Below are 22084 nucleotides of genomic sequence, written 5' to 3' on the forward strand. Positions count from 1 at the left end.
TTGTGTGCGCACTTTGACATTGCCGTTTTCATTTCACATTTTAACACCTTCAACAAAAAGCATGTTGTATTCATTTCACATTTTTACACCTTCACCAAAAATTATATTTCAGTTATTTGCCCTTTGACTAACATGATGTATTATTATATTTAATAATAATAGTAATACAACTCAACAGATAACAGCATTGTTATAATATTATTCATAACATTAAGTATTATTATTTTTATTATAGTATTATTATAGACCTAAACTACACATTAGAAAACATGAACTTAATGTTAGGCTACAACTAGCAAACGTTTATACATTTGGCTTAGCCTATAAAAATGGGAATCAATTATTTGGATACAGTGGTATAATAGTAACAATTATGGTATAATATATATTTTTAATATAAATCCACTTGCAATCTAAACATAGCTTAATAGGGGCTTTACTATTTGCCTTGTGAGTGCAGCGGTCTGGTCGCTTTTGTTCTCAGAGTAGAGACTCCTTCAAAAGCGAATGCAATAGATGGAGGAGGGGAGACAGATGGAAGAGAAGTGTAGTTCGTGATAAAAGCTACAACATGGATATGTGTGTGAGGCAGCGGTAGAGGAGGAGAGAGCACGAGATGCTGACAGATTCCTGATAGATGTGCAAAATGGCGCAAGCAAGTTCTACATAAAGAGTTAGCTGTATGTCTGTTTTCTTCGGATCGCCTCACGTTGTTTTTTCAAGTATCGTAATATATTTCAAAGTGATTAAATGGCTACCAGAAGGCGCTGCCTTGTTCCATGCTTTTTTGCATTACTCCTCAACGCTTTAGTCGGTAAGTGTTTATTGATATCATTTCTAGGCTACTACTACCTCTGCATGATAACACCTTTTAGGAACGGAACCGCCTTTTACCCGTATCAGAAGCTGGTGCTGCAGACCAAAGATAGTGCATAATATCTAGCCCTATATATTTCTATACCGTCTCGGCTGCAGACATGGTTGAATGAAACTATAGGAGCACTGACTATCTCTGCTGGCCGTGAACTTGACCATATTCTTCTCTTGCGTTTATACCTTGAACGTTCATCTTCATTTGGGGAATTCGGTTCCATGCAGCATGTGTATTATATGAGTGTGTTTGTGAATGTGTGCCAATGGAATTTAGAAACCGATATTTCTATATCAAGGATCTCACACTTGAGTCCATGATGATGTGTAGCTGGCACGAACTTGTTTGACCCTCTTTGAAAATATTCTCATATTAGCCTATATAACAACACGGTTGTTGCTTAAAAAAATATTATTTAATCCATGCGCCCTATGATTTTATTGTACTGTAACCACGTGCAGTAGCCTACGTCCTAGAAAACACGTAGGTTAACCCACATAGGGTCTGTTGCATAATTGTATAATAACTATATAAAAAATGATATAGACAGATGATGATGACGATGATGATGATAGGCTCCTACCATTGTAGCCTACGACGTGAACCAAGAAAAAGTGGTAGGCTAATAATTATCATAATTATGATGATATTGATAATAATAGCCTAATAATAGGCCTAACAATAATAATAATAATAATAATAATAACAATAGGTTATGAGATTATTTTGATTTTATGATGTTTAAGTAGGCCATCCTATGAATTTAATGTATTAAAAATAAGAATGATAATGGTTTATACCCATTATGGTCCATGTGGTTCTTAGGTGTGTTTGTGTGTGTGCGTGCATGTGTGTCCTGTTGTGTTGGTTTGTGCCAAATACACTCTCTGTGCCAAAGAGTGCCCGAAAGACTAGTATCTCATTCCTTTCTTTCTTGGCTGTGGTCACTATGAATCCTTACCATTGATGCACACAAACCAGCATTTTATGCATTGATGGAATGTTATTACTTTTTTAATTCCATTCTATTGCCATTCCCAATATTTTCTGCTTTCCCTCTGCCTCCCTTTCCCTAACGCTTATGAATAGTACATTTCAATATTGTGTAGGTAGGTATTTTGTGTTATTCATCTAAAATGTGATAAATCTAAAACTAAATATGAAACATTTGACATAATAACAATGATGTTTGGACAGTTCATACTTGCACTTGTCTGCATAGAGCATATTAGCCTTTTTTTTATCAGAGCACTGAACACTGCTGCACTTATCATCTGTCATAGGTGGAGATAGCTTTGATTGACTGAGTCTTTGTGTAGTCAATTTATTGCTGTGAGAATGAATAAAAAAGACAGCAGTTATTGCCTGCTGAGGAGAATATTTGTACAGATGAACTTCTTTTTAAAATGTTCTTGGCTCCTTTGTTCAGTATGATTGAATAGTTTTTAGTCCCTCAATGCGAGGCCCCATTTCCCAGCATGTAACCCGGATAGAGGGATGCTTTTATGATGAGCATCATGCCATAGAGACCCACAGGAGCCCACCACCCATGTAATCACATTTCCAGTAAAGACTGGAGCAGTATGGAGGGTAAGCAAGGAGGAGTGAAGGAGTAAGGAAGGAGGAGTGAAGGAGGAAGGAAGGAGGAGTGAAGGAGTAAGGAAGGAGGAGTGAAGGAGTAAACATGATGCATACATTTTATATTTGAGGCCTTTGGGTTATTTGTGTGTGGCTAGTGAGTGATTTATAGGGGAGTTGTTGTGATGTATTCTAGCTGCCACATCTGAGAGAAATCAAATAGCTTCAATTGATTTGTTTCACGAATCCTGCAAATACTTTTTGTGGCGTTTAAAGTTTCAGTCAATATGAGGAAGACCACAGAACCACTGAGGTAAGAAGGTGTATGGTTAGAAGCTGCAGTGAAGCTTGAGTAGAACAGTCTGTCTTTTGTTTTCATTCTGCAAGGGATGACCAGAAAGCTGTGCACTGTTAGATGTTTGTTCAAAATAATGACAAATAGCAACAACAACAACAACAGCAACAAAAAAATCGTATTGGCTGAGCAACAGCAACGTCTCTCAATTAGCATAAAGCTTTGTTATTGGTTGTTTGGATTTGCATCTTGAAACAATTGATTTTGTTAGTCACATTCACTATAAGGATGAGATTGTTGATTACTTGTGTTATTCTTGTGAGCTTCGTCTTAGACCCTGTAATATAATTTGATAGGCTAGCCATAGCCTGCACACACTACTGTTATTCTTCTATGTTGGTTTGGTGAAAGATATTGATGAGTAGTCTACACAGAGACCTCAGGTGCACATATCCCATAGGGAATGACCATGTGTTGACAATGTTATGGACACATGTCAGACCGCCGGACTACCTTTTAGAGGGAACTAGACGTAGGAATATTGTTGATTGAAGCAGGTGGGAGTTACTGCATTGGCCAGTGTGAGTCATCATCACAATGCAAACACAGGTGTAATTTGTATAAAATATACATTTTCTTACAGCTTATGGTGGGACCATTGTTAGTACATATTTATTGTCAATATCATCTTAATGGTGTAGTGATTTAGTCTGTGGGTCAGCTTATTGCTTTGATCATTGAAGGGTGAAGGGCACCCTGTTGCAGCTGTGTGTGTGTGTGTGTGTGTGTGTGTGTGTGTGTGTGTGTGTGTGTGTGTGTGTGTGTGTGTGTGTGTGTGTGTGTGTGTGTGTGTGTGTGTGTGTGTGTGTGTGTGTGTGTGTGTGTGTGTGTGTGTGTGTGTGTGTGTGAGTGTGTGTGTGTGTGTGTGTGTGTGTGTGTGTGTGTGCGTGTGTGTGCGTGTGTCTGTGTGTTTATAGTATGAGGTTCAAAAGGAAGGTCGTTGATTCATAATTGCCATAGTAAGATGCCTGTGGATAGATATCCAAACTTAAAGTCTTTACTTACAAGGTCTACCCTAGAAATCAAGATAATGTTTTGGTTGGCTGCTGTCAGAGATATTCTGTGAGGTTGTAAGGCTTAGGTCAAGACATGGATAGCCATTTCGAAGGAAAGGCTTGGCTGAACACAAAAACTATAATTTTATTGTAATTTCCATTATTACTTCAGAGAGGAAAAAACACCATTATGGATGTTACAGAGTCTGAAACAGAGTCTAATTTCTTGATCGAAATCTAGCATGACAAATTTTTTGTCAACAGAAGCCATAGTCCTTAGAACTACATAATTACAGGTAGCCTTAATAGTATACTATTAGGCTAGGCACCACACCGAATACAGTAATCGTTTTTTATCTGTATATACGTATATCAAAATGTTCATTACCAGTTGAATGTAGACACAAATATGAGATTATTTTTATTACACATTTTCTGAAATATTGTATTAAAATATGCAAATGAAGTAATATACAGGTAACTGCCAAAATAATGGAAACCCCAACATAAAGTGTCTTAATAGGGTGTTGGGCCACCACGAGCCAGAACACTTTCAATGCACCTTGGCATAGATTCTACTCGTTTCTGGAACTCTAAGCATGATGGGATGTTAATAGCTTAATTAACTTTCTTTCTTCCAATATACTTTGTATCCCTAAAGTGTTTTCATTATTTTGGCAGTTACCGGTACATGTGCCTTTTCCGCCAACCAGTGGTGTAAAATACTTATGTAAAAAATAGTATTTTGGGGGGGTATCTATACTTTACTATTTATAGTTTTAACTACTTATACTTTTGCTTCACTACATTCCTAAAGAAACTCCTTACATTTTTCCTGACACCCAAAAGTACTTGTTACATTTTGAATGCTTAGCAGGACCTACTGCATCTCATCTGGCGGACTCACTAAACACACATGCTTCGTTTGTAGATGATGTCTGAGATGTCTGAGTGTTGGAGTGTGCCCCTTCCAAGTAATATTTTACTGGGTGACTTACACTTTTACTTAATTAACTACATGTATGATTGACCAAAAAGTGTTATTTGGGCGATTATATGCAAGGATAGCCCAAAAATGTTTTGTTGTATCTCAGATTGTTCTGGCAATTCTCACATAGAAACTTAATTGGGAGGAAGAATGTTTGACATGCTTCTTACATTTGTATCACAAACCACTTTTGAGAAAATCATGATGAAAGTGGCAATTTTAGGCCTTTTTAGACCTATACAGGCCTCCTGTAAGACCCTATGATCTGTGAACTGTACATGATACAGACAACTTGTTGTGGTCACTCCTTATAGTTTGCTCTAAAATATAGAGAATGTCTAGATTCTGAAATTCACATTTTCACATTCATTTATTAAACATAAAAAAGCACCCTTTTTGTTGTTGTCACGATCGTCATAATGAACGGACCAAGGCGCAGCGTGATATGCGTACATCTCTTTAATAGTGTACTAGCAACATGATACAAAACAACAAAACGAAACGTGAAGTCCTCGGTCATGAACACAAACCAACACGGAACAAGATCCCACAAAACACAAGTGCACAACAGACTGCCTAAGTATGGTTCCCAATCAGAGACAACAAGCAACAGCTGATTCTTGTTGCCTCTGATTGAGAACCACCCCGGCCAACCTAGAAAACACATGAACTAGAAACTGAACATAGAAAACGAAACATAGACACTACACAAAGAAACTAACACCCTGGCTCAACATACAAGAGTCCCCAGAGCCAGGGCGTGACAGTACCCCCCAAAGGCGCGGACTGCGACCGCGCCAACATAAACCCAACAGGGGAGGGGCCGGGTGGGCATTCCTCCTCGGAGGCGGATCCGGCTCCGGGCGTGACCACCACCCTCTAACAACCCCCCCGTAGTGCCCCTGGTCTGGTCCCGCTGGCTGGAGCTGGACTGGACATCGGTGGAGCGGATTGCTTAGGCTCCGGTGTGGAGCAGCTGACCGGTACCTGACCAGGCACCGGTGAAACAGGCACGGGCTGTGCCGGGCTGACAACGCGCACCATTGGCTTGGTGCGGGGAGCAGGGACGGGCCGGACCGGGCTGACGAAGCGCACCATTGGCTTGGTGCGAGGGGCAGGAACAGGCCGGGCCGGGCTGGCGACGCGCACCATTGGCTTGGTACGAGGGGCAGGAACAGGCCGGGCCGGGCTGGCGACGCGCACCATTGGCTTGGTGTGAGGGGCAGGAACAGGCCGGGCCGGGCTGGCGACGCGCATCACAGGCTTGGTGCGAGGGACAGGAACAGGCCGGACCGCACTGGGAACACACACCACTGGCCTTGTACGGGGATCAGGAACGGGCCGGACCGGACTGGTAACACACCTCAGTACCTCTCACCGTGCCTCTACACTTTCCTTCCCTCTAATGACCAATGGCCCCCGTAACCTGGTGGCCTTCTCTCCTCGTCCACAAACTCGCCCTTTATCTGCCTCCAGCAGCCCCGTCGTCCATACCATATGCCCCCCCCAAAACATTTCTTGGGGGTGCCTCTCGCCTGTCCGACGACGGCCCGGTTGGCGCCGCTTCTCCTTCCTGCCTGGGTCTCCCCCTTCATCGCCCTCCGGTAACGGACGGCCTCCTCCTCCGTGATCTGCCCCCAACCGAGGAGGACATCCACTAACGTTACCTCCAGCGTTTGCTCCTGGACACGCTGCTTGGTCCTGTATTGGTGGGATCTTCTGTCACGATCGTCATAATGAACGGACCAAGGCGCAGCGTGATATGCGTACATCTCTTTAATAGTGTACTAGCAACACGATACAAAATACAAAACAACAAAACGAAACGTGAAGTCCTCGGTCATGAACACAAACCAACACGGAACAAGATCCCACAAAACACAAGTCCACAACAGGCTGCCTAAGTATGGTTCCCAATCAGAGACAACAAGCAACAGTTGATTCTTGTTGCCTCTGATTGAGAACCACCCCGGCCAACCTAGAAAACACATGAACTAGAAACTGAACATAGAAAACGAAACATAGACACTACACAAATAAACTAACACCCTGGCTCAACATACAAGAGTCCCCAGAGCCAGGGTGTGACAGATGTAGCTTATTTTTAGACACATTGTTTGAAACAATATACTTTTCAAACACGTCAAGTTTCCAGAGTGGGCTCTGGTACTTTTGAAAATAAGACATATTATAATATGAGAAATTGACATTATAGGTAATTAACCAATCACAGCCCTCCTTTAGGATTGTACATTCAGCAAATCACCAGCAGAGAGAGTTCCCTTTGTTGGTGGTGCTGAAAGTTGAACATAACAAAAAAATTATCATAGAGCCCACTCTGGAAATTTGATGTATTGTTCCAAACAATGTCTTAAAATGAACAACTTTAAAAAGGGCACTTTTGAGATATTAATATTAATGTTTTTATTTCAGAATCTAGACATACTCCATATTCTTCCAAGATGTTGCCTGTGTCATGTACGAGTTGGCAATGGATGGTAGCCTACAGGGTTGAGTAGACTTGGCATTGAAACTGAGGAAGAGGTGGGTGAGAGAGCCTTGCTATTTCACTGAGAAGGTGAAATAAAAGAGTGGAGAACGTGATGAGACAAAGAACAGGTCCTGCTTCTGATATCTAAACAGTGTGATGGATGACTAGATGGATGGATTCAGATACAATATTGCTATTTAAACGGTTACCACGTTTACACTCACAAGGTACTGTTATTGTGTGAGATGATTAGAGTCTTTAAAAAGTCTATGTTTTTTTGTGCATCTGTAATTGAGACCTGCCTCTTGATTGCATTGTTATGATCTGATTCAGATCTGTGACTGTATGGGTCTGATTAGACAACAACAGCAGTGGTTGCTGAAATTGAAGTGCCTCATGTGACAAGGGACAAATAACCCAGGAGTGCTTTTTACTGAGGAGGAAATTATGGGAGCATTAAGTATGCATTGTTCTGCAGTGTTCAAGATGCTCACTGTCTGTGATTGATTAAACCAAGCTTTTTATGTGTTTTTGCACCGCAACAGAATGTGCTGTGATGCAGCTTTGATTGCTTGATTACTAACCATCCTCCAATAGAGGGAAGATAAACATGGGGGCTGTTGTTGATAAGAGCTTGGTTATTATTTAGCCAACTGCAGCAGTTTGGCTGTGAGGCTGTGGATGCCTCCCTCCCTCCAGTCTAGTGTACAGTAGCACGGTGGGCTTCATTGAATGCAAGTAGTAAGCCCGAGCGCGAGCCACACTTAGCCAGCACTTGTCTCTCTCAGCCTGGCAGGTTTCTGCTCTCCCACGGTGGTAATCCTAAACCCCAGGGTGTCTTTTCCCTTGTTAAAGGGAGCATTAAGAGGAGGGGTCTGCCTAGCTGTGTGTGTCTCTTTCTCTCTCTCTTTGACAGTGTGGCTCTGCTCTGACCTCTGGCATCTACAGCTGTGCTGGCCTCTCTTCTCCTGTTCCACACAGCACAGCACCCAGCAGCACAGCACACAACACATACATGGCCAGCCAGCCAGCCAGCCATCCTTCCTGCTTCTGCTGTGCTCATGTGCTGGCAATGCTGTGCGTCTCTCTGTTTCTCTCTCTCCCCTCTCTCTCTTCTTACCGTCTGTTATTACGTCTCTCCTCTTCTCCTACATGTTGATTACAAAGACAGTGTTGGAACCAGTCATGAATGTTCCATGTGGACATTCATTTTGAATGTCTTGTTGGCAGTCATCAGTGCTTTGTGAGAGTCCACAGACCTCTGAGTCTATCTGATGACATTGATGAGCCATCAGTCAAAGCTATCATTTGAAAACCTGCAGGACTCTGCTCTCTCTCCATGCTTTATTCATTTAAAAACCAATGAATTCCCTCAGCTTCCTGTTCAGCTTGAAAGGACACACTGCAATACATTTAAGAATATCTAATCTCTGTGAAATACCTTAATAAAGCTCTTGAAATCACTGACATGATAATAACACAGATTCAGCTTGTTGATGTTACTACGGGCGATGAAACACTACTTGCATTGAGCTTTTATCTGGGTTTCTGATGCTTGATAACATTGATGAATGCCCTGTGACAGTTATGAAAGCTGGGCATGAAAAGCCCTTCTATATCCAGAGGTCAGAAACAGAGCCTCCTAAGAAAATGTATAATGTAACACTTTTGTATACTCTAATGCATTATTCGTGTCCAGAAGCGTTTTAGTGTATAATGGATGTTTTTCTTTAGCTTCCATCGTTGTTTTGCCCATAACATGAAGCGTGACTGATTGCCTCTGGACCCGTGTGCTCTTTGTTTGCTGTTCATGTACTGGTAGCTGTGCTAACTGCGCTGGCTTCAGAGCAGAGAGCTCTGTGCAGGCAACACGGCCAGCAAGGGGTTAGCAAGGGGTTAAATATTTCACCACCCCTTTGTTTTTCAGAGGCGGTAGCACTGATGTCTCTTTGGTCTTGTAGCAGCTTTACTTCGCAGAGAGAGATGGAGGGAAACGGTTCGAAAGGAGAGCATGTCAATGCATTCCTTGTCTGCACCTAAAGGGGAGTATTCCTGGGCTGGAATTTGAGGGATGACGCCGGTCCTCTGTGCTGACCCCTGTGCTGTCCCTCCCGCTCAAACTCCCTCCCCCCCGGGTCTAGCCAGATTCCTGGGTCCGAGGCAGGGACTGTTAGTGCTTAGTCCTTCAGCAGCTGAAACCTGATACTGAGAGCAAGGAGGTGCAGGAGAGTCCTCTGAGCTCTACTTATATGGCACCAAGTCAGGTCAGCCTGTTTACATCCTTTATTTATTGTTCTCTCTCCTTCTTTTCCCTCTCGGAACCACAGACACTAAAGATTTCTCTCTGGTATCATCGCCAAGCATAACTATTGATATTAATGAATTAATCAGTACCTCTGTAATAAGTCACAGAAGGGAAGTATGTGTGTGTAAGTGGGGGTGTGTGCGTAATGCGAGCTTACCAGTGTGAATTATTGTGTGTGTGTGTGTGTGTGTGTGTGTGTGTGTGAGTGTGTGTGTGTCTGTGTCTGCTCCGTTCTTGTTGTGTAAGACTTTATCATGACCAGGTAATCATTGAACCCTGCTCTCTGGCTCTGGCTGAGCTGATCAAGGAGAGGAGTGAGGAGAATAGTGGCGCAGTGGTCTAAGGCACTGCATCGCAGTGCTAGCTGTGCCACTAGAGATCCTGGTTCGAATCCAGGCTCTGTCGTAGCCGGCCGCAACCGGGAGACCCATGGGGTGGCGCGCACAATTGGCCCAGCGTCGTCCAGGGTAGGGGAGGGAATGGCCGGCAGGGGATGTAGCTCAGTTGGTAGAGCATGGCGTTTGCAACGCCAGGGTTGTGGGTTCGATAAAATAATGTATGCACTAACTGTAAGTCGCTCTGGATAAGAGCGTCTGCTAAATGACTAAAATGTAAATGTAAAAATGAGAATCACAAAGATAGTTTCCTTATTTACACTGCCCTGTGCTCTCTGTCACAGCCCACACACAGATATATTCACTCACACTAGATGGAAATATAATGAACAAAAATATAAATGCAACAATTTCACTGAGTTACAGTTCATATGAGGAAATCAGTCAATTGAAATAAATTCATTAGGCCCTAATCTATGGATTTCACATGACTGGGAATACAGATATGCATCTGTTGGTCACAGATACCTTTTAAAAAAATGTCTCTCTCTCTCTCTCTCTCTCTCTCTCTCTCTCTCTCTCTCTCTCTCTCTCTCTCTCTCTCTCTCTCTCTCTCTCTCTCTCTCTCTCTCTGTCTCTCAGTCTCTCTCCCTCTCACCAGAGCTCAAATGCCACCAGGTCAGGGGAAGAGGACAGAGTCTTCCAGTTATGTTGCTGTAAGGCAAAGATGAAATGAGTGCAGCAGATAAAAAGATGACGATAGTCCCCAGCGACCTTGGCCATAATCTTTAGCCTCTTTTTCTGTCTGCCCACAAAAGGCAATGCTTGTGTCTTTGAAAAGCAGACAATTCGAAACCTTCTCTGTTGCATTCAGCTATTGATCTGAGCAATTCTGTATTCAAGCCATTCAAAATGCAGTCATTTGAGTTGCTGACCTGAATGAATGTTTATAACAGCCTCTCTGTACCAGCAGCCTTCAGGGCCTTAACAGCCTACACTCTAAAAAGTAAAGGTTCCTGGAGGATCCTTTAGGGGTTCTTCAAATTGAAACTGTGTACCTTCTTCAAAGAACCCCTTTTAATGGATCCTCAAATAACCTTTTGAAGAACCTTTTGGGGTTAATTTTTTGAACTATAATAATAATAATACACATAAAAATAACACAATATTTTAGTTGTCAGTGTTTATGATTTTAGTGGCAAAGCAGAATAAAAAAAATCAAAATATGATGTAAACTCCTAGCAGAGCCCCAGGTCCAATGGGTATATCCTCTGGCGTGTTAATGTTAATGTGTTGATGTTCTCCGTATCCATAGCCAGAATGATTTTGAAGTGCATGGTGATCGAACAGGTTTCCTGTTATATTCATCAGAGGTGTAGGGAGGGTCTGTGAATCCAAAAAATAGTAATTATACAGATGATTAACAAAACATGCACCCAACAGTATTCATACCTTGGTTTTTGTGATACATGTGAATGAAAAAAATTGTTTTGATAATGGTTTACATACACATACCTTGTCCATAATGTAGAGGCCTATGGGATTTTCATTGAAGAGGTAAGGGGGGAGGATGGTACATTTGATCTGCATAACATACCAATACCAATTGACATACCTTTGTATGCCTCCTCGTCTGTATACCTGCAGACACAGACACAAAAGTGAGCAGTTCATTCATCTGCACCCAATACAGCTAGCCTTCAACATATTCTTATAGCATACATATTCTTACCTCTTTTTTGATTGATATTCATTGAATTGTGTCCATTTTCCATTTTAGAAAGATTTGCACAAATATGAAAAGATAGATGGTATCATCATAAAACAGTATCAATTTAGATCATACAAGGGACAAACCTTACCTTAAATTGAGGAGATCTTTACATTTTTCAGTTAAGTGCCTGCACCTGCAGTCCTTTCAAATTAAAATCCAAATGTCAAATCAAATCAAATCAAATTGTATTGGTCACATGCGCCGAATACAACAGGTGCAGACATTACAGTGAAATGCTTACTTACAGCCCTTAACCAACAGTGCATTTATTTTAAACAAAAAAAAGTAAGAATAAAACAACAACAAAAAAAGTGTTGAGAAAAAAAGAGCAGAAGTAAAATAAAGTGACAGTAGGGAGGCTATATATACAGTAAAATAAAGTGACAGTAGGGAGGCTATATATACAGGGGGGTACCGTTGCAGAGTCAATGTGCGGGGGCACCGGCTAGTTGAGGTAGTTGAGGTAATATGTACATGTGGGTAGAGTTAAAGTGACTATGCATAAATACTTAACAGAGTAGCGGCAGCGTAAAAAGGATGGGGTGGGGGGGCAGTGCAAATAGTCCGGGTAGCCATGATTAGCTGTTCAGGAGTCTTATGGCTTGGGGGTAGAAGCTGTTGAGAAGTCTTTTGGACCTAGACTTGGCACTCCGGTACCGCTTGCCGTGCGGTAGCAGAGAGAACAGTCTATGACTAGGGTGGCTGGAGTCTTTGACAATTAAATGTTTCAGTTGGGAAGTTAAGTTCCACCAACTAAGAAGGTTCCTCGATGAACCCCACCTCCTATGGGGTTCTTGGAAGAACCTTTTGGGGGCAATTTTCAGAGCAATTTTCAGAGAAGAACTTTGAGGATCTTAGAAGAACCCCTAATTTTTAGAGTGTACAAACACCGGCTGAATTCCATTTTATCTCTGGCAGAACAAGCAGATTTCAAAGTGACAATCACATAATCGCTGTCACCTTGCTCTTGGTGTTGATGATTGACCCTGCAGGTGATTACAGAGTAAGGAAACATCAAAGTGACCCAGCAATAAGGCAGGGAATTGCCAGGGACCTCACAATACAATATTATCACGATACTTAGGTGCCGATGCAATATGTATTGCGATTCTCACGATTCTCATGATTCTATATGTATTGTGATTCAATACTGTGATTTTATTGATATTCGATGTTCCAAACATATTGCTCACAATATGTCTGCTGAAGAGGGACAAGAGAGAGTCATGAGAAAACAAGTTTGTATCAGTCATGGAAATAAAAGTGCTGAAAACAAATAGTCTACCTATTTAATAAGAAGATTGTGAACAAGCTATGAAGGAAAAATACTGGAGTTTTGGTGCAGGTACAGCCAACTAGCATAAAAATAATATTACGATATTGTCAAACGATACGATATATCAACAAAAATAATATCCTGATATGCAGTGGTGTAAAGTACTTAAGTAAAAATACTTTAAAGTACTACTTAAGTCGTTTTTTGGGGTATCTGTACTTTACTATTTTTTGGGGGGAAAACTTTTACTTTTACTTCACTGCATTCCTAAAGAAAATAATGTACTTTTTACTCCGTACATTTTCTCTGACACCCAAAAGTACTCGTTACATTTTGAATGCTTAGCAGGACAGGAAAATGGTCCAATTAACACACTTATCAAGAGAACATCCCTGGTCATCCCTACTGCCTCTGATCTGGCGGACTCACTAAACACAAATGCTTTGTTTGAAAATTATGTCTGGCTATCCGCAAATAAAAAAAAATAAGAAAATTGTGCCGTCTGGTTTACTTAGTATAAGGAATTTGAAACTATTTATAATTTTACTTTTGATACTTAAGTATAAACCAAATACTTTTCGAGTTTTACTAAAGTAGTATTTCACTGGGTGACTTTCACTTTTACTTAAGCCATTTTCTATTAAGGTATCTTTACTTTTACTCAAGTATGACAATTGAGTGCTTTTTCCGACACTGCCGATATGTACCTGTATCGATTTTTTCCTCCATCACTAGCCAGCAATGTGTTCTGTTTGTTACGATGGCAGAACGAGACGGTATTGAGTGCATCATGTCTCAAAAGCAGTAGGTAGGCTGATTGTTAGCAGCACATCAAGGTGGCTTATTATGGGACTTGAAGCTGGCAGACAGTGGCATGCACAGTAATCAGACAGTATACAATTATTGTGCTTTTTTATTCTATATCAAACATCAATATCTGCCACAACAACTCCATGGTTGCTTTGTGTTTAGAAAGGATTGACCAGTCTGTTCCCTCTACATTCACATGGCCGTCTATTATCATGTGCTTGTAGGTGTGGATAGTTCATTGTCACTGTGCTGGAAAGCATGTTCGTGCTAGTGAGTGTGAATGACTTATCTTGAGACTAAACTCTAACCTAGCTTGCTAAGGCTGTTTGCTCATGGGCACTGTGTGTATTTTATGTGTAGCTGTGTAGGTGTAACGTGTGTATTTCTGTGCTGTTTGTGTAGGTGGGACATCGGGAGCAGAGCTCTCCTTCACCCTGGAGCCTAGTGACATCATTGCGGTGCAGGAGCAGCCCCTCATGCTGCACTGTCAGGTGGACGGCATCCCACCAATCACCACACAGTGGAGGAGGAATGGAATCCTCCTGGTGGACGACCAATACTACACCATGTTCCACAACGGCTCTCTGCTGATTGGATGCTTCCAGAGGACCAAGTCTGACGGTTCCACTGATGAGGGGGACTATGAATGCATGGGCCAGAACTCCTTTGGTCTGGTGGTGAGCCGCAGGGCCAGGGTGCAGGCTGCCAGTAAGTGTCCCCTTAATAAGCTTGCTATGGGGGTTATTACTGCCATGGTATTACCATGTTATTACAATGTTATTAAAAAGCATAATTAGCAATTACCAACATATTACCAACATTGGTAATAGGAGAGGTATTTGTTGATTGCTAGCAAGGATGACTTGATTAATACAATGAATATGAATACAATAACTCAATAATATGTAGGTTTAAGTTTAAATCTGCAGAATATGTTGTCATCACTATAGTTGCAAGGTGGTGAAATCTGACATTGGGTTTGTCAACCATGTCTACAGTATGTCTCTCATGTAGCCAACCACTGCTGGATACGTGGCTGTACGGTCAGAGTAACCAGCAGGCTACTGTATTTACCAAGCTTTAATATTGGAGCCACATTATGTTTGGATGAGCCCAATATGAGCGACTTGGGAGCCAGGGAGATGGAATTGATGGTTTGACAAAGAAGCCTTATTCCCCCCACCCCACCCTTTGTGTAATGTTGCAGGTCCCTAGTAATATTTCATACTTCATCTGTGCTCTTCTCTGGAATTTACAATTAACAAGCCTTCACACTGCGTTGTCATGCCTGCAGTAATCTCAAAGTGTTGCTGATGGCCCTCTCACTCCGCTCTAGCCACAAAGCTCTTTTTGGAATTAACTTGAGTTTCACATCAAGTGCTAAGCATTGGAACCATGGCCCAGTGATAACATACTTATAATATGTCTCTTTAGTGGAGAGGAAATTTGGCTGTTTGGTTGAGACAGTTTCTCAGAGCAGTCCCTATTGAACTCTATCCTTCTCTCTCTCTCTCTTTCTCTCTTTTTTCTCTCCCGTTCCATTTCTCTCCATCTCCATCTCCATTTGTGTATCCCTCCATCAAAAAAAGCCATCCCCCTGTCCTCTAGCCCTCTACTCTGTTTGACCAGACATGTGGCTGTTATTTGGAGAGAGTCAGCACAGCACTGACTGCCTTGCGTTTCTCATTCTGATACTGTAGCTATGTACACTGCACAGTGAATGTGTAGATTACACTGTAAACATACAGATATTGCATTGTCAAGGCTGTGCTTGACTTGACTGGAAATGGAAGACAACATAGTGGTGAAGGTCATTTAAATACATAGACAGTATAGCTTACACAGGCTCTAATAATAATGGCGCCGGAGAAGATGGCTGCCGTTTTACAGCCCTCTAACCAATTGTTCTATTAAGTGTGTTTCTCCGCGTTATTTCTAATTTATTTTGTACATAATATTTCTGCCATCGTCTCTTATAACCAAAAAGAGCTTCTGGATATCAGGACAGCGATTACTCACCTCGTATTGGACAAAGATTTTTTCTTCAAGAGGCGGCTGCGAAGGATATCCTACCCGACAAGGCCCAAATCCCCGTCATTCGCATGAGGAAGAGACGGAGATATCATGGACGTAGGTCGGGGTGCCTTGTAAGGATCTGACGGCGAGCGAGTTAACTGCCGCTCCCATCAATCCTATTAGCCAATCTTCAATCATTGGAGAATAAATTGGATGACCTAAGATTACGGTTATCCTACCAACGGGACATTAAAAACTGTAATATCTTATGTTTCACCGAGTCGTGGCTGAACGACGACATGGACAACATACAGCTAGCAGGCTATACGCTACATCGGCAGGATAGAACGGCTGACTCCGGTAAGACAAGGGGTGGCGGTCTGTGTATATTTGTAAACAGCTGGTGCACAAAATCAAATACTAAGGAAGTCTCAAGGTTTTGCTCGCCTGAGGTAGAGTATCTTATGATAAGCTGTAGACCACACTATTTACCAAGAGAGTTTTCATCTATATTTTTCATAGCTGTCTATTTACCACCACAAACCAATGCTGGCATTAAGATTGCACTGAATGAGCTGTATAAGGCCATAAGTCAACAGGAAAACGCTCATCCAGAGGCAGCACTCCTAGTGGCCGGGGACTTTAATGCAGGGAAACTTAAATCCGTTCTACCTAATTTCTACCAGCATGTTAAATGTGCAACCAGAGGAAAAAAACTCTAGACCACCTTTACTCCACACACAGAGACGCATACAAAGCTCTCCCTCGCCCTCCATTTGGCAAATCTGACCATAACTCTATCCTCCTGATTCCTGCTTATAAGCAAAAACTAAAGCAGGAAGCACCAGTAACTCGGTTAATAAAAAAGTGGTCAGATGACGCAGATGCTAAGCTACAGGACTGTTTTGCTAGCACAGACTGGAACATGTTCCGGGATTCTTCAGATAGCATTGAGGAGAACACCACATCAGTCACTGGCTTCATCAATAAGTGCATCGATGATGTCGTCACCACAGTGACTGTACGTACATACCCCAACCAGAAGCCATGGATTACAGGAAACATCCGCACTGAGCTAAAGGGTAGAGCTGCCGCTTTCAAGGAGCGGGACTCTAACCCGGACGCTTATAAGAAATCCCGCTATGCCCTCCGACGAACCATCAAACAGGCAAAGAGTCAATACAGGACTAAGATTGAATTGTACTACACCGGCTCTGACGCTCGTCGGATGTGGCAGGGCTTGAAAACTATTACAGACTACAAAGGGAAGCACAGCTGTGAGCTGCCCAGTGACACAAGACTTCCAGACGAGCTAAACCACTTCTATACTCACTTCGAGGCAAGCAACACTGAAGCATGCATGAGAGCACCAGCTGTTCCGGATGACTATGTGATCACGCTCTCCGTAGCCGATGTGAGTAAGACTTTTAAGCAGGTCAACATTAACAAGGCCGCAGGGCCAGACGGATTACCAGGACGTGTACTCCGAGCATGTGCTGACCAACTGGCAAGTGTATTCACTGACATTTTCAACATGTCCCTGACTGAGTCTGTAATACCAACATGTTTCAAGCAGACCACCATAGTCCCCGTGCCCAAGGACTCTAAGATAACCTGCCTAAATGACTACCGACCCGTAGCACTGACGTCTGTAGCCATGAAGTGCTTTGAAAGGCTGGTCATGATTCACATCAACACCATTATCCCAGGAAACCTAGACCCACTCCAATTTGCATACCGCCCCAACAGATCCACAGATGATGCAATCTCTATTGCACTCCACACTGCCCTTTCCCACCTGGACAAGAGGAACACCTACGTGAGAATGCTATTAATTGACTACAGCTCAGCATTCAACACCATAGTGCCCTCAAAGCTCATCACTAAGCTAAGGATCATGGGACTAAACACCTCCCTCTGCAACTGGATCCTGGACTTCCTGACGGGCCGCCCCCAGGTGGTAAGGGTAGGTAACAACACATCTGCCACACTGATCCTCAACACGGGGACCCCTCAGGGGTGTGTGCTCAGTCCCCTCCTGTACTCCCTGTTCACCCATGACTGCATGGCCAGGCACGACACCATCATTAAGTTTGCCGACGACACAACAGTGGTAGGCCTGATCACCGACAACGATGAGACAGCCTATAGGGAGGAGGTCAGAGACCTGGCCGTGTGGTGGCAGGATAACAACCTCTCCCTCAACGTGACCAAGACAAAGGAGATGATTGTGGACTACAGGAAAAAAAAGAGGACAGAGCACGCCCCCATTCTCATCGACGGGGCAGTAGTGGAACAGGTTGAGAGCTTCAAGTTCCTTGGTGTCCACATCACCAACGAACTATCATGGTCCAAACACACCAAGACAGTCGTGAAGAGGGCACGACAAAGCCTATTCCCCCTCAGGAGACTGAAAAGATTTGGCATGGGTCCTCAGATCCTAAAAAAATTCTACAGCTGCACCATGGAGAGCATCCTGACTGGTTGCATCACCGCCTGGTATGGCAACTGCTTGGCCTCCGACGCAAGGCACTACAGAGGGTAGTGCGTACGGTCCAGTACATCACTGGGGCCAAGCTTCCTGCCATCCAGGACCTCTATACCAGGCGGTGTCAGAGGAATGCCCTCAAAATTGTCAAAGACTCCAGCCACCCTAGTCATAGACTGTTCTCTCTGCTACCGCACGGCAAGCGGTACCGGAGTGCCAAGTCTAGGTCCAAAAGACTTCTCAACAGCTTCTACCCCCAAGCCATAAGACTCCTGAACAGCTAATCATGGCTACCCAGACTATTTGCACTGCCCCCCCACCCCATCTTTTTACGCTGCTGCTACTCTGTTAATTACAGTGAGGGAAAAAAGTATTTGATCCCATGCTGATTTTGTACGTTTGCCCACTGACAAATAAATGATCAGTCTATAATTTTAATGGTAGGTTTATTTGAACAGTGAGAGACAGAATAACAACAAAAAAATCCAGAAAAACGCATGTCAAAAATGTTATAAATTGATTTGCATTTTAATGAGGGAAATAAGTATTTGACCCCTCTGCAAAACATGAATTAGTACTTGGTGGCAAAACCCTTGTTGGCAATCACAGAGGTCAGACGTTTCTTGTAGTTGGCCACCAGGTTTGCACACATCTCAGGAGGGATTTTGTCCCACTCCTCTTTGCAGATCTTCTCCAAGTCATTAAGGTTTCGAGCTGACGTTTGGCAACTCGAACCTTCAGCTCCCTCCACAGATTTTCTATGGGATTAAGGTCTGGAGACTGGCTAGGTCACTCCAGGACCTTAATGTGCTTCTTCTTGAGCCAACTCTTTGTTGCCTTGGCCGTGTGTTTTGGGTCATTGTCATGCTGGAATACCCATACACGACCCATTTTCAATGCCCTGGCTGAGGGAAGGAGGTTCTCACCCAAGATTTGACGGTACATGGCCCCGTCCATCGTCCCTTTGATGCGGTGAAGTTGTCCTATCCCCTTAGCAGAAAAACACCCCCAAAGCTTAATGTTTCCACCTCCATGTTTGACGGTGGGGATGGTGTTCTTGGGGTCATAGGCAGCATTCCTCCTCCTCCAAACACGGCAAGTTGAGTTGATGCCAAAGAGCTCCATTTTGGTCTCATCTGACCACAACACTTTCACCCAGTTCTCCTCTGAATCATTCAGATGTTCATTGGCAAACTTCAGACGGGCATGTATATGTGCTTTCTTGAGCAGGGGGACCTTGCAGGCGCTGCAGGATTTCAGTCCTTCACGGCGTAGTGTGTTACCAATTGTTTTCTTGGTGACTATGGTCCCAGCTGCCTTGAGATCATTGACAAGATCCTCCCGTGTAGTTCTGGGCTGATTCCTCACCGTTCTCATGATCATTGCAACTCCACGAGGTGAGATCTTGCATGGAGCCCCAGGCCCAGGGAGATTGACAGTTCTTTTGTGTTTCTTCCATTTGCGAATAATCGCACCAACTGTTGTCATCTTCTCACCAAGCTGCTTGGCGATGGTCTTGTAGCCCATTCCAGCCTTGTGTAGGTCTACAATCTTGTCCCTGACATCCTTGGAGAGCTCTTTGGTCTTGGCCATAGTGGAGAGTTCGGAATCTGATTGATTGATTGCATCTGTGGACAGGTGTCTTTTATACAGGTAAAAAGCTGAGATTAGGAGCACCCCCTTTAAGAGTGTGCTCCTAATCTCAGCTCGTTACCTGTATAAAAGACACCTGGGAGCCAGAAATCTTTCTGATTGAGAGGGGGTCAAATACTTATTTCCCTCATTAAAATGCAAATCAATTTATAACATTTTTGACATGCGTTTTTCTGGATTTTTGTTGTTGTTATTCTGTCTCTCACTGTTCAAATAAACCTACCATTAAAATTATAGACTGATCATTTCTTTGTCAGTGGGCAGACGTACAAAATCAGCAGGGGATCAAATACTTTTTTCCCTTACTGTATTTATGCATAGTCACTTTAACTCTACCCACATGTACATATTACTTCAACTACCTCAACTAGCCGGTGCCCCCGCACATTGACTCTGCACCGGTACCCCCCTGTATATATAGCCTCCCTGCTGTTATTTTATTTTACTTCTGCTCTTTTTTCCTCAACACTTTTTTGTTGTTGTTTTATTTAACTTTTTTATTAAAAATAAATGCACTGTTGGTTAAGGGCTGTAAGTAAGCATTTCACTGTAATGTCTGCACCTGTTGTATTCGGCGCATGTGGCCAATACAATTTGATTTGATTTGATTTAGTTATTCCAGTGGAGGCTGCTCATAATAATGGCTGTTATGGAGTCAATGGAGTGGTATCAACCACATGGAAACCATGTTTTTTGATGCCATTCCATTGACTCCATTCCAGCCATTATTATGAGCTGTCCTTCCCTCAGCAGCCTCCACTGAGTTATTCTCAAAGTGAATGTTTTATGCTATGTGGCGCTTGTTATTTTCAAATTGTCTTGTCTTCTTGCTTTATGAGGCTTTGGTTCCACAGAAGAGACGCTCAAGACATGGGTGATTGTAATTTAACAGTGAAGTGACCATAGAGAAGAGGATTGATCGTGTCTTAAGTAAGGTAGCTACAGTAATTGATGTGGTCTCAAAGCTTGAGCAACAGCCTTTGGCCTTTAACAACTAATAGGAGATCCTTTGTATTGAACTCTGTACATTCATATGTTTGTTAATGATGATGTGGTGTGCTCCAGTGCTCCATTGCTGTACAGTGCTGGAGAACAATAGGCAAACCCATCTGTTTCTGTGGAAGAATAAAACGTCAAATGTCAGTGCCTTACACTGGAGAACAATGGGTAAATTGAATGTGCGGTATTCTTTTAAAAAACCTTTGTGTTTGCACACAGACACACACACTTGCCTACAGTATAGTACCTGAAATGCGCAGGCATCCGCTCACTCCAGAGGTCGTGGGGAGACGTCGGAGCAGTCATAACAATACCTTTGTGATACTGTACAGTTAAGCATTTCTGAAAGCTCTTCTGGGCTGCGTCGAGTTACACACTGACAGACAAAGTCTGGCAGAGGGCTTAGATTCCTGCCCTGTGTGAAACACAGGCCAGGAAGGAGACAGCTCACTGCTGTGCTGTTGTGTCCATGTGGCTTCGCCGCTCAATGGGACCGAGGTGGCTAAGTGGTCACGGAAAGGGCCTCGCGTCTCGCAGGCCACGGGAAAAAGTCATCCCTACGCAATGGCGGTGCCAGACACAAGAAACCTTTTTAAACCTCCTTAGGGAGTCTTTCTCTCAAAAGTCAGCCCATAGTTACCGTTTTAGCACCTCCCCGCTATTACATGAGAGAAAATCCAGGAAATGGCTATTCCATTAAGTATTATTTATGAATTAGTGGTCTGAGGGTGGAGTGGAATGGATGTAAAACCCGGGGGGGTTGAAATGAAAATCTGTCCCCCCTTAACTGAGGAGTATGCCATAGCAGGTGTAACGATCCCGGCAGTCTGAGTCGGGTCCTGTCTGTGGACTAGTTTTCTGCTCGTGATCTCCAGTTTCCCGAGGGTTCTGGAACGCTCCGGGGAGCTCTCTTGATTTCCGCACCTGCATCCCATCAGCAATCTGCACACCTGGTCCTGATCATCACCCTTCTTAGGCTCTGGCCTAACATCCATTCCCTGCCGGATCGTTAGCCATGAACAGTAGGTTTACCAGAGTATCAGTCTTAGAGCTTCTAGCGTTGGTTTTGTTGTTTTGCACCTTGTTGGTTTGTTGTTTACTTACCTCCGTTTTTGCTCCATCTGCAGTCACTCATCCGGGACCTTCATCC

At 43.2% G+C, this 22084-nt stretch overlaps 1 protein-coding gene across 1 annotated transcript in view; it reads left to right on the forward strand.

Moving 5' to 3' along the window:
* Nucleotides 1–504: 504 nt before the first annotated feature.
* LOC121582905 (immunoglobulin superfamily DCC subclass member 3) overlaps nucleotides 505–22084 on the forward strand; it is a 96508-nt gene continuing 74928 nt past the window's right edge. The window contains exons 1-2 of the mRNA XM_041899060.2: nucleotides 505–814; nucleotides 14181–14486. Coding sequence (XP_041754994.2) covers nucleotides 751–814; nucleotides 14181–14486 — 370 coding nt within the window. The 5' untranslated portion in view covers nucleotides 505–750. The remainder of the gene's footprint in view (nucleotides 815–14180; nucleotides 14487–22084) is intronic.

The sequence above is a fragment of the Coregonus clupeaformis genome, chromosome 15, assembly GCF_020615455.1.
Source record: "Coregonus clupeaformis isolate EN_2021a chromosome 15, ASM2061545v1, whole genome shotgun sequence".
Taxonomy (NCBI): Eukaryota; Metazoa; Chordata; class Actinopteri; order Salmoniformes; family Salmonidae; genus Coregonus; species Coregonus clupeaformis.